Here is a 13,198-nt window from a genome sequence, read left to right as displayed (position 1 = left end):
TATATGACTTTAGATTTATATATATGAATACATAAAGCTGTACACGATTTATGAATACTGATTTGCAATCAATCAAAAATTTATTGTCAATTTTAATTTTCAGTTCATAAATAGTCTTGTACAATTTGTATATAGCAATTTTTTATTTATTGAAAAGTTAATGGTGAGTATATTCAACATTATTTTATGGCAAATTCACATTCAAGATATACATATACACACACATATATGAACATGATCGTGTAAATTACAGGAATGTAAATAGTTACATACACAAATAAATACATAAGGGTTCCCTCAACAAAAATAAATAAATAAATACACGAGGACATATATATATATATATATGAAAAAAAGAAGAAGACAACATTCCATATTTCTTATCTCTCCCATAGTTACCGTTTTTCTCAAAAGACTAAAAGCAGGTAAAAGAGCTTGGTTACCAAATTTATTTTCTATTTGAATTTTTCTTAAGAAATAAAAAGGATTGAAAAACCTACTTTACCTATTTTATTTGAAATATACCAAACTGGCACTAAATTATTAGAAAAAGGCATGGAATTATGCACCGTAAAAAACCATGGACAAAGAATTAACACACTCCAATCTACAAATTACAAGAATAATTAAAGAGATAATTCTTTTATTATGTTTGAATAAAAAAACTTACATCAGGCCCTGTACTCGGTTCATGATAATCGAAAGAAGCTCGTCAGCTGTCCATGTTACTAAACGAAGCTGCTTAAGATGACTGAGCAAATGATCTTTGTCCAATGATAAGAGCATTGATACACACTCTGCTGCAAATTTGTCCAACATAGTTAAAAAAAAAATAAAAAAAAGGGTTAGAATATTGAACTTTTATTAGAGTACTTCTAAAAACTTTATAAAGTAGGGAAAATTACATTTTGATACCCACCTCTTAATAGCTTAAGCTTTTAGAATGAATTTTTAAACTATTATGGTATCAGAGCGGATGTCCTGAGTTTGAACCCCTATCATTGCGCTCTTTATTCTCATTTAAATTGTCATTACGTGTTGAATCTTTAATATTTATGTCTTGAGCTTTCTAGTTAATTTACTTACATGATTGTCTATTGTCCAGTCTACATATGAGAGGGAGTAATAAAGTATAAAATTATTGTTGGCCCGTCTCCTAAGGATTGGTAAACTAAGTGTATATATTCAGATAATATTAAACAGGTATATAAAAAGAAATACCTGAATGCTTTGTGAGATTTAGTAACGAGTATGATGCAAGCACTTTTCCCTCCACATCTTTGTCATAACTCAAGGATGCCACAAACTGAGGTACAAGAATTGAGCACGCCATTAGCTGCAGATTTTCATCTCCAACCAAATGAAGAAATGTGCACATCCACGAAACCGTGATTAGGCTTGCTCGGCTCAAACTCGAAATGCCATTCGATATGGAAACCGAAAGGGCATCCAGTAATCTCTTGTTGCCACTCTTGAACAAGACAGCTGCTGCTTTTTTCTGCCAGTTTTCTGCTGCCTCTTCATCCGCTCTCTGATCATGAACGAATACCGCGGCAACCAATTCGTCGTTAGAAAATTGAAACTTCAACTAGAGATCAAGATGGTGTAAAAGAAAAAAGAAAAAAAAAAGAACTTACAAATTCAGTTCTGTTGTAAGAATTGATCCCAAATTCGTTGAAGCCTGCTTGTTCTAAAAGCCAGTTTTCTATTGTTGCATCCCCGGTGTAAGAAAATCGACCTCCTAGCATAAGAAGAGCTCTCGCAGATTGCTCTTGGACATTTTCATTATATATTTGACAATCCAAGGCTTCTATAATTGCTTCAACTGCATCTTCTCTGTATATGCTGCACTTTGAAGGATCTTCCTGCAACAAAGCTGCTACTCCATAAGGGAATTAAAATGGTGTAAACTAGATATTTCTAGAAGGCTTAGAAAAGGACTAATTTCTTATGCGCTACAAGAACATTAATTTTGAATTACCAGGAGATCAAGCTGTAACAATATGGCCGCAACTAGCGGGCGTTTTTCCGATGGAGCCTTTCGGAGATAGGCTAATAAGATGTGCATGATGTTTAAACTACCCCAGCCTTCTTTGAGTATGTACAAGATTTTATTTATCTGTGTTCTCCTGGGAATATTTTCCTTATCAGTATAAGAAAAGAACTTCCAAAAGAAAATACTTTAAAGTAGATTTAAGTATAAGAATATAAATTTACCTACTAAGGCAGATTAATTCAATCAACAAATCAAATGCTGAGCCACAGGGATTCCTGTGATATTCCAGAAGAACCAGTTCGATGAGCGAATCTATGCTCAAATTTTCAGCTAAGTAGTTTCTACAGCTTCCATCGGCTCGGATGCAACACGAGATGAACATAGCAGCATTGATCCTCTCAGTGGTATCTCCTATCTTAATCTTATCCGTCAGCATGCTCAAACCTCCTAGAGAAACCACTTGTCGCGCGTTGTCTAGGTTTCTGTCTTCATCAAAACCTGTAAGGATTTGGTCCAAAAGGTAAAATGCTGCCACCAAAGGGCTGCATTGCACTGTGAATAGAGTCTGCAACTGGTCTCCGAACTCTGTAACTCGAAGAACTAATGGCACCCACTCGACCGATACCATTTGCTTCGCCTTTGGCCTTGACAGGTAAAGCAGAACAGCAGCTTTTAAGAACAGACTCGTGCTTCTTAAATGTCTCATGAAGATATCGAGCTGAGGGTCAAAATTCAGTACTATCAGTCTGTTTAGATCGCTTCGCGAAACGAGTTCGGCCAGAATCGATATTACTAGTTCTAAAATTTCATCATCTTCAGAAGCAAACAGCACCTCAAGCATTCCCTCAATCACAGGTGCTTTTGACAATGCGTCTTCAATGATAGGATCGCCGCGTGAATCCAACCAAGCTCTCGTGATTGTACGAATGGCAACTTCACACTCGCTTAGACTATCAGAGGAGCAAACAGATGCAATAGCCCTGCTTAAATTGCTCGAAACATTTCTAGTCTCTTCCTTTTTCCGAACCGAGCTATTCTTTGACAAATGATTGCCGCTTGTCAAACATTCCAACTGTAACGGCGCAGTCTGCTGACAGGTAAATAATCTAAAATTTTCTGATTTTTGTGTGTCTCTCCATAACTCAGATTTCCAATTCCTTTCAAATAGGCTCGATGATCTTTGCTCCCTCTGTTAAATTTAAAAGGAAAAAAGAAAAAATACATGTTCTCAAAAACAAACTAACTTACAGGAAACTAAAACTTTTCAGCATGAGATGAAGACGGAATTACTCACATGAAGAAAACTTCCATTGTTGTTGTCATCCTTATCTTCATCCAAAATTTCCTCTTCATTTACATCTCGCATGTCCCTCAGAGCTGGACTTTGATCAGCAAAATTCTCAGATTTCCTCCCAAGCTTGGAGCCAAACACAACTCGATATCTTTGACCAAAAAAAAAAAAAAACATGGAGCAAATTATGAAAACATACAATTACAAGATCTTAGATCCTCTGCCAAATTTTGGTATTTCATTTAGATTGTTACGACAAGGCACGAATACACGATTATATAGAAAATTAAACACAAAAATCTGACAAAATATTTGAATTACTAATCCTACCACAACATAAACCATTCGTATAAAAAGATTAGGTGTTTTAGTGCTTACAAGTTGTTGTTAACTGAGGAATGTGTGCTACATGTATCCATTGACCTTCTAGAAGCTCTGTAAGGTCTAACTGGCAAAGGAATTAGAGGAACAACAGGAGCATTTTCAACCCCAACTTTAAGCCACTTTTTGTAGTACAAAGCAAACTCAACAGTTCCTTTATCCATTTGCTTATTGTAAACCTTACTCAAGGTTTTCATTTTCTTCTCCTTCTCACGACACTCCAAGTCCGTAAGAAACTCAAGCTCGTTGGTGTACCAAACCTTGAGATGTAAAAGATGTGGGAGAAAAAAATGCTCCCAAAGATCGGGAACCAAATGCGTTCTTGCCAAAAACGGAGAATCACAAAAAACTTGAAGCAAGTGTGTAGTACATTTTCCATCATTTCTCTCAATCTTGTGAACAATTGACAAGTAAAGTTGAGCACAAGCAGAGATATATGGATCATTTCCTTTCTTAGCGTTTGTGGAAGCAGCTGCACTCAAAATCTGGATTACATTTTCTACTATTCTTTCCTTATTTACTCCTTTCTCTTCCAATAACTTGTCCACACTTTGAATACTTATTTCTAGTCTCTCGAAAATCTCATCGTCCAAATCTGTTTTCCCTCTCGCCAAACATGAAACACACTTTTCCCGGACATTTTCTCGGAAATTCTCATCCTTTATGAACCTTCCGACGTATCCACTGAGTATAGAAACAACAGCTCGGACAGAGACTTCGTCAATTGCGGGATCTTCTCTTCTCGAAAACTCTGATACGGAGGACTTGGAATTCGATCTTTCGGAGACCGAACCGACCCTTTTCGACGAAAACACCGACGACCCATTTACCGTTAGAGGTTTCTCAATCCTCTGCTTGGAAGAGCAGCGGTTTTTGCGGCCATTGTTGGCGTGGCAGATGTAGAGAGGAAGAGCTATGGAATCTCTGTCTGGTGCAACTTTGTCTCTGTGTTTCAGTAAGTTCCGCCTTGCTTGGAGTGATCTTTCGCCTTCGAAACCTTCTTTGGCGAGAAGTTCTGAGAGGGAAGACATTTTTGGTGGTGGGTTGAGATTGGTTTTGGAAGTGGAGAAGAAGGGAGAGTGATAATTGGAAGCCTCAGTAACATTCTGTCAAAGGCCAAAAGATAACAAAAAGACAACTTATTAGAAAGAAGAAGAAGAAGAAGAAAAAGTAGAAAAAAAAAACTGTCAAAGGCCAAAAGATAACAAAAAGACAACTTATTAGAAAGAAGAAGGAAGAAGAAAAAGTAGAAAAAAAAAAAATATAAGGGAATAGATTTGGAAAGAACGAAAGAAGGACACGGATATGAGGACAATACAAAGGTTAGGTGATCTCTCCTTCAGCTTCGTTGGATTCGATATCAACCGTCCGTTGATGGTGTTGTTGCACTCTCAAGTTTTGGAATTTGCTACTTTCCACTTATGGGCCATGGCAAAGAAAAAAGTAAAATAAAAAATTTGTCAGTTTCGGAGAAGCGACGAGAGAAAAAAAAAAAAAATCTATGATTTTAACAAAATTTAACGTTTACAAATTGAAACTATTAATAGGACGGATTATTAAAAAATTTCTAATATTGTTAATAAATTTAAGAAAAAAATGTAATGTTGTATAATCTGATTTCTCTAATCTTTTTAAGTTGACACGTGTACGTGGATTCTTAATTTTTTTTTTTGGTTTTTTTAAGAATTGAAAAACAAGTGTTGAAAAGTATATTTAAATTATAATTCTTAACAGTATATTTAAATTATAATTCTTAACGTTTAAATTTTAAATTTCTTATGAGAAAAAAATTTTATAACAGAATTAAGAATTAATAATTGTGTTTAAGTATATAAAATCAACGGCTAAAGCTTACAAAATGAATGAGATTAAAATCTAATAGGGAATAAATAAAAGTGTTTTTATTTATTTATTTATCGAAAATGGTACTTTCTCGAGAAACTCCTCCGGCGCTCATTTCTCTCCGACATATTAACTGACTCCTCTGAAATCAAAAGGTATGTGTTTTTTTTATCATTATTATTATTATTTGAACATGATGAGCAAATTATTTTATATGGTACTTTCAAGCAAGCTTGGTGTCATGTACCTCATTTGGCGTCTCGTTCTCAGATATAGTTTGTAGCTTTGTAATAATGGTCAGCATTTTCAATAATTTCTAAAAAAAACGCATTTTCAAATGATATTTGGTTAGAAGATTCAAACCATGATTTGAATCATAGTTCGTTATAGGGTTTCTTTTACAAAAAATATACGTAAATCGAAAATAATTCTAATCACATGATTCTAATCCATGAACCAAACGTCTCCTAAGAGTCATTTAATTTGCTGATTCGAGTTGAGATGTAACTTTATATGATAATTTTTTACTGTAATAAAAAAGTTAAATGTGACTGTTTCTGTAAACTTTTTACTGTAACAAAACTCAAATTTTAAAGCTTGTTTAGTTTGCTGATTCGAGTAGAGATGTGACTTTATATGATAGCCTTTTACTGTAGCAAAAAGTTATATGTGACTGTTTCTGAGAGTTGTTTACTGTAGCAAAAATAAAATTCTACACACGAATCGGTAAAATGAACAGACTCGAATCGGTAAAATGAACAGACTCGAATCGGTAAAATGAACAGGATTTTAGTATTTTATAAATAATTCATCCTATATACTTTTTAAACTTGTGCAACCTGACGTGAAGTTACAGAGCAAAAAACGTGACATGAAGTGAAAAAAATGGAAGATGACCCGTTGTCTTTATCCAAATGCCTAATAATCCTGAAAAGCTAATTACTTTGAATTCAAAATCGAGACGGTAAAATACTATAATAAAAACTTATGCAAATGCTATGTAATATATATATATATATATATATGCATATTACGTATTTCATAAAATATATGTACAAATTTCATATTGTCTTTGGTTTCATTAAGAATGTCTCAGCTAGAACCAAAGTAGTGAACAAGAGAGTTTGGAAGTTTGGGAACATGTGACGTGCTTAGCTGAAGTGGGACCCTCCTTAGATTACCCTAACGTACAAACGTTTCAAATGATCTTATCCATGAAAACTAACGTCTAAATTTCTCTCCTCCCAAGTCTTTCTCAGTGCTATCACCGTTCAGCATAAAGATATATCGAAAAAAGAAAATAAGAAATGCCATTAATATCCATGCCCTAAAAAAGGAAAAAAAAAAAAGTGTATATGAACAAAAGAATCTTCTCACGAATAATAGAAAAATAAGTGTAAATAGGTGTATACGAACATGAATAGAAAACCTGATATGTTGGTTGGTGACCAAATGACGAAAATCGTTGGCCACCAACCAATATATAATGGTAATTGTTAGATTCTTAATCTAATATTAGACTTATACGTGAATAGTTACGTGTTACAGACTGTCATATATGGTTAAGTTCATTTAAGAGTGGTCTATTAAGGTTTGGGTTATTTGAGCTTTAATGTATCTAATAAGATGTGAGTCTTTAATATGTAGAGACTTAATGATAATTTTTATTTTTATGATGGGTTAAAATAAAAATACCAAAAGATAACAAGGAAGTTATTTATATATAGTAGATATAGTACTAAGATCACACGTATTATTATTTATATTCTTTTCTAACATCTCATCATCAGAGAGAGAGCAAAGAGAAAATTTAAAGGATTTTTTAGGAAAATATGTTAATCTGGAAGACAAACCGCACAGCTCTAGAGAGATTTACTGTCATGAATTCAAGTACGTTTTCGCTTATTATTATGTTGAATCTTAGTGATTTAACATGAATATTTACTGAATTTTGAGAGATATTTTACATCTAAGGATATTATATTTTCTAACAGTAATTACTTTAATATTATTATTTATTTATTTATTTATTTATTTCGTTAAAGCTTTAGGCATGAAACCTCTATTTAGTACAGGTATGCACATGCAGAAACATCCACACCAAACTGAATTGACTCGTTTGGACTGGATCAAGATTATATGCAGTGCACTAATAAAGATAAAACCTCCAAATTTTACAAGTTTCAATTTGTGTTGTACAATCGTTGAAGTTTTCTCTGATGAATTTATTCAATATGTCCTAGAAGATAATCCAAATAAATTGGCCATTTTGAATACGGAATGGATTTTTGCATAAAATATGTTGTTAAAATGAAAAACGAAGACACTTTAGGTTCATTTGATTAACATGTTCGAAATGTGTTTTTTTTTTTTTTTGTAAGAGAGAAGAGATGAGATTTGAGGTTAAAGTACTATGGAAGATGGGTTCAGAATCATGTTGAACTTAGGGGGAGGTTATAAATTGAGAGACTTTTTGGTTCAAAATATCGCATTAGAGATTTGAAATGTCAACTTTAGTTTTTGGTTCAAACCACTTGAACCGTTTTATCAAACATGGTGTTTATATAATCAAAATTGTTAACTATTCTATTTCATATCCGTTATGCAAAGCAAAATGATAAATTTGTTGGTGCAATTTGAGATAATTTAAAGAGTAGCGACATTTTATCTTGTTCTACAAAAAATAATAAAAAAAAAGGCAGTAGCAAGATGATGACTAATAAATTAGATTAGGACTGCATTAGTATTTACATGTACGGGTTGCAAAGGAAGCAATGAAAAAGATAATTAGGGATGCATAATCAAAATGGTTAGTAAATAAGTCAACTAGAACAATAATTTATTAAAGGTACCCGTATTAAAAAAAAATCATAAATCATCAAATAATTTCCCATTTTTCATTACTATATTACGTAACTAATGTATTAAACTAACTAAACAGTACAAATAAGGGACATCATATTAATTATAATAAACACATCTTATGCCCCCAATTATAGACTACGACATTGGTGAGAAAAAAAGATAACATTTAATATACTCAAACCAATTTCATTACAGATTTGGTAACTCTTAACTTTATTCAATTATAGACTACGACATTGGTGAGATAAGAAGATAACATTTAATATACTCAAACCAATTTCATTACAGAGTTGTTCAAATATATTACTGTTCAAACAAAACGAGATCTGTTGTTTATGTTGAGATTTAATATCCCTCATTAACCGGTTATTGCCAACCACATTTTAAGGGCGCGTTTAGTTCGCTGATTCGAGTTGAGATGTGATTTTATGTGAGAGTTTTTTTACTGTAGTAAAAAAATTAGATGTGACTGTTTCTGAAAGTTTTTTACTGTAGTAAAACTCGAATCGGTGAAATGAACAGGACTTAAGTGTCAAAAAACCTGCATGGTTGAAAAGAAAAAGGAGGGACGTCCCTCCTTTGGAAACCGAGGACCGAAAAAAACTCATATATATATATATATATATATATATGAAGAAACAGGTACGCTAATATCCATACTGTTCTGAAAATAATAGCACTGATGATGAAGTATAATCTTCCATCTCATCTGATCTCTTCACCTTAACAAATATATGAATTATCTAATAGAGGGAAACATTTTCTACGTTAGGTTGTTATGCATCGGTGATGTAAATTTAACAAAATTTAATAAAAATTATATGGTACAAAAGCAACTTATAAGATTTTTTTTTTTATTTTTTATTTTTATGTTCGCTTAATAGAATGATCTCCCAGTAAATATATATCCTCAAGGCAATTAAATTTCTCTTTTAGTACAAGAAAAATTTCTATAGGGTCATATAGCGCGTTGCAAGTGGAATAACTCAGACGTACTTCTAATATATCTAGCATGTTAACTATGGGCCCGTTTAGTTCGCTGATTCGAGTTTTTAATTCGAGTTGAGATGTGATTTTATGTGAGAGTTTTTTACTGTAGCAAAAAAGTTAGATGTGATTGTTTGTGAGAGCTTTTTACTGTAGCAAAACTTGAATTTTAAACTCGTATTAGCGAAATGAACGGGGCCTATATATATTTTCATTTTCTGAAAACACAAAAGAAACTCATGAGTAGATACATAGAGGACAATTATTTCCTCACGGATTCATATATACTGCAGGAATTCATTGTCTTCTTAAAATTATTTGGATACACAACTCTCTTTCCTTGTGTAACTCTTTGTTTTTTCTTTTCAATAGTACAAGAAAAAAAAGTGTGTTAAAATGGATAATTCATTCATTCAGTAGGCCGTTCGACCGATATGATCAATTTTCTGATCGTTAAATATAATCAAAATTATATGAGATTAAAACTATGCATAATAAATAATTTTTAATATAAAATTAACGACTAAAAACGTTAAAATATAGTTTCTTTTCTGTATTGGAGAAACTCCCTAATTTATTAGTATTAAGTTGCTCACGGGTAATACACATATACATATACACACACGTCAAGGTTGATGGGACATTTCTCTCAACTTGTAGTATCAATAATTATCATCTCAACGTGCATTGCACATTGCACAGTGTTCGTGATTCAGTGTACTTCCTTTCGTTTTCTTTCTTGTTCTTTTTTCCGGCCGGTTCTGTGCCATTAATTAGTTTTTTTTTTCCTTTTTTTAATCATCAATTGCAAAAGATAACAAATAAAAGCTTTACCTCATCGTTCAAATTATGGTATTCTTAAGCTATAGATTATAGAATTATATTATTTATTAATTATTTCCACATTTATCTTCTAACACTTTTCATCTCTTTGTTACCGCTACAAATTATTATTTTTTAATGTTAATTATAAAAACTTTGAAATAAGAAGATCTCCAATGTGATTTTATTCAGTACTTATCAGTTATTTTAGTCAATGCTACTGTTGAGAGTTTTCCATGTCTATTTATAACTATACGATTTAAAAACGCGCGTAATTAATTTATTTAAAACAACGGTTATAGAAATTGTTAAAAAAAAAGAAAAAAATATCTGAAACAAAAAGGAGAGGAAAAGGAAAAAAAAATAGAAAAAAGAAAAGGCCAAAAAAGTAAAAATAAAAAAGGAAAAAAAAAACTTTTGCTTGATAAAGGGAGAAAAAACCTCTCATATGCGAAACGTTTCGCAAATAAGTAACTTATGTAGTAAAGATGTAGTAAAAAGGCGAGCACTTTTTGTTTTTTTTGGTTTTGAAAAATGCTGATCACAATGGAGGCATTACAAGCGAACGCGGCTTTTTTTTTTATTATGTGCTTTTTGTCGCCATTATTGAATTATATCAGTTATTATTCTTAAATCAACTTTCATTAATGTTGCTACAGAATTAAATATTTGTCATGTGATACGATCGAACACGTAGCGTTCTAAAATGTACATGCAAAATTATACTCTGAAATTAGGTTTACAGACTGAAGAAGAAAGATCCATATATTGCCTATTTCTTTAGGAAGTTATGGCCTTGGCAGATTACAAAAAGAAAAAATAAATCGTAGATACCGCTTTTGGGTAGCAAACAATTTACAAGAAAATTATAATACGGTAAAAAAACAAATTAAAAAGGAGACAAAAATAAGAGAGAGAAAGGAGCTTGTGACTGCTATATGCTAGATAGATAGAAGCTGAAGTTCTTGACGTTTTATGGTTTTGTTTTTTTAATGCATTTTTCTTCTCTCCGCCTCTCGTTTCTCGATGTACTTAGCACGAAAATAATATATATATATATATATATATATATATATATATCTCTTCTGTCTTATTCTTTGCCACTTGGCTTTTGTTATTTCTGCTGTTTTCTTTTCTCTCAGTTGCCTGGCACCGACTAGTTCATGGCTCGGGCCTAAGTTTGAGTCTGAACTTTAGATCCAAAAGAGGGCAGTGAGTTTCCTTCGGCCCGTTTAGTGAACAAGTTACAACTTTGGTTAGGCTTTTTTAGAGGATTACCACAAAATCTTAGCTTGTATCGACTTATAGCATTGCAAAAAAATAATTTTGAACAATGCCACGACAATATCATCACAACATATTTACAATACCAAACATAACCTTACAATTACTGATTACCGTCGGTGGTTACCATTTGGTAAACATTGTGTATCGGATGGTGACCACCATACTACCCCAACGATCGACGTGTTTGTAACCATTGTGATACCGACTACTATCCAACTATGATACCAACGGTTACCGGCAAAACCGACCTGATTTTCCCATCAAAGGACTATGAAAAAGTCACATTAATTCACCAAAGTCACACAAATATCACTTACAAAACAAACACAAATAAAATCAACATCAAGAAAACTCAGAAATAGTTCCCCTGTCAGGGATGTTGTTGTGTCGATTGACCTTTATCTTTCTAGACGACAGTGACCAGAGCGGCTACGAGGTTCTGTAGAGTAATTGTCGAACATATCAATGTAAAGCTGCAAACTGTGCGACATCTTTAACGACTCGACTTTTTAGAATGATACTTAACTTATTTAAACATGTACAAACCAAAAGTAAGCATATTGACCTTCACTGAACTTGTGAAGATTTTGGATTTTTTTTAACATAAACCAATTCTGAACTTGTAAAGATTTTAGAAAGTAAATAACAAAGGTGTAAATAGAACAACCTTTTATATAAAAAAAAGATTATACTGCTATTTGGAGCTCTATACGAATAATGAACTGTCATCTCACGTCTTTAGATCATCAGATTGAAAGGTATTTTTTGTGCTCCATCGATAGACCCTTGTTAGTGCATTTTGTATTGGCTTATTTTTGGCAAATTGGTTGTAAGATTGGCTGGCATTGTAAATTGGTGGCCCTCTTAAGGAAAGTCTTGTTGTCATGTTTATTGGCTGCAAATCAAAGGACTTGATTGCTGAAAATCAAGAGTGGACTTTTGGGGAATTGATTGTTGGTGATCTTGAGGCTTGAGGCGGGTCTAGTGCAGAAAGAGAATGGCATAATGTGTTGTGCAGAGTGAGTGCTGAAAACAGAAAAGTTACTTTTGTTCATGTCAGAATGAGATTGTAATGTTAAGCGTCGTTTGATGTGTTGCGACGAATTGTTAGAACACTTTTGAGTTAGCTCTTCGGGAGAAGATTTCTTTGGTTTCGGGAGGAAACCGTCAAGTCGAGTGGTGCTCGCTGATCAAGCTTTCTAAGGAGATTCTAGACAACGGTGACATTGTCAAGGAGGGAGTTGTTGAGTGTGTAAGACAGTTCGGTCCTTTGTAATCTTTTGAACTTAGTGGATTGATCATTGTCTGGGTGTGGCCTCGCAGAGTAGGTGTACGCACCGAACTGCGATATCATTTTCTAGTGTCCTTTATGTTTCTGCATTGCTATTTTGCTGGTTTAATTTCAGATTTTCTATTAAAACAGTGTTACAGTAAAGTGTTATAACACTCTCTGTGACACCAACGACAAAAATGGACTTAACAATTTGTATCAGAGCGGATCACTAACCGTTTGCTTGGTGAGATTTTGGGAACTGGTATGTTACAGTAGGTATGGATTTTTTGAAAGAAGGCGGTTCAGTTTTGCGTCCTCCCCTCCTAGACAGTGCCAACTACTCATATTGGAAAACACGTATGAAGGCGTTCATCAAAGCTATTGATAAAAAGGCATGAAGAGTTGTCTTGACTAGTTGGAAGCATCTAGTTACAAAGGATTCTGAAGGGAAAGA

General features: G+C 33.1%; 1 protein-coding gene across 1 annotated transcript; it reads right to left on the bottom strand.

Annotated features, from left to right (window-relative positions):
• Positions 1-656: 656 nt before the first annotated feature.
• Positions 657-5,814, bottom strand: LOC21389679 (putative E3 ubiquitin-protein ligase LIN). The gene is made up of 8 exons (XM_024163141.1): positions 5,758-5,814; positions 3,666-4,774; positions 3,291-3,438; positions 2,218-3,185; positions 1,982-2,129; positions 1,638-1,865; positions 1,222-1,531; positions 657-800 (listed from the first exon to the last, which is right to left on the bottom strand). The coding sequence occupies exons 1-8, from the start codon at positions 5,812-5,814 to the stop codon at positions 667-669; spliced, it is 3,102 nt and encodes a 1,033-aa protein (XP_024018909.1). The 3' UTR covers positions 657-666.
• Between the last annotated feature and the right edge of the window lie 7,384 nt (positions 5,815-13,198).

The sequence above is a fragment of the Morus notabilis genome, unplaced genomic scaffold (genome assembly GCF_000414095.1).
Source record: "Morus notabilis unplaced genomic scaffold, ASM41409v2 Scaffold923, whole genome shotgun sequence".
Taxonomy (NCBI): domain Eukaryota; kingdom Viridiplantae; phylum Streptophyta; class Magnoliopsida; order Rosales; family Moraceae; genus Morus; species Morus notabilis.
The sequence above is the reverse complement of the archived record's forward strand: the minus strand, read 5'-3'. Positions and strand labels throughout refer to the sequence as shown.

Coding starts and splice junctions, on each gene's coding strand:
- LOC21389679 (XM_024163141.1), bottom strand. CDS start 5,814: ATGCTGACCATTATTACAAAGCTACAAACTATATCTGAGAACGAGACG. Junction 1,866..1,981: donor TGTTACAGCTTGATCTCCTG/GTAATTCAAAAT, acceptor GCTTTGTTGCAG/GAAGATCCTTCAAAGTGCAG. Junction 801..1,221: donor AAATCTCACAAAGCATTCAG/GTATTTCTTTTT, acceptor ACAAATTTGCAG/CAGAGTGTGTATCAATGCTC.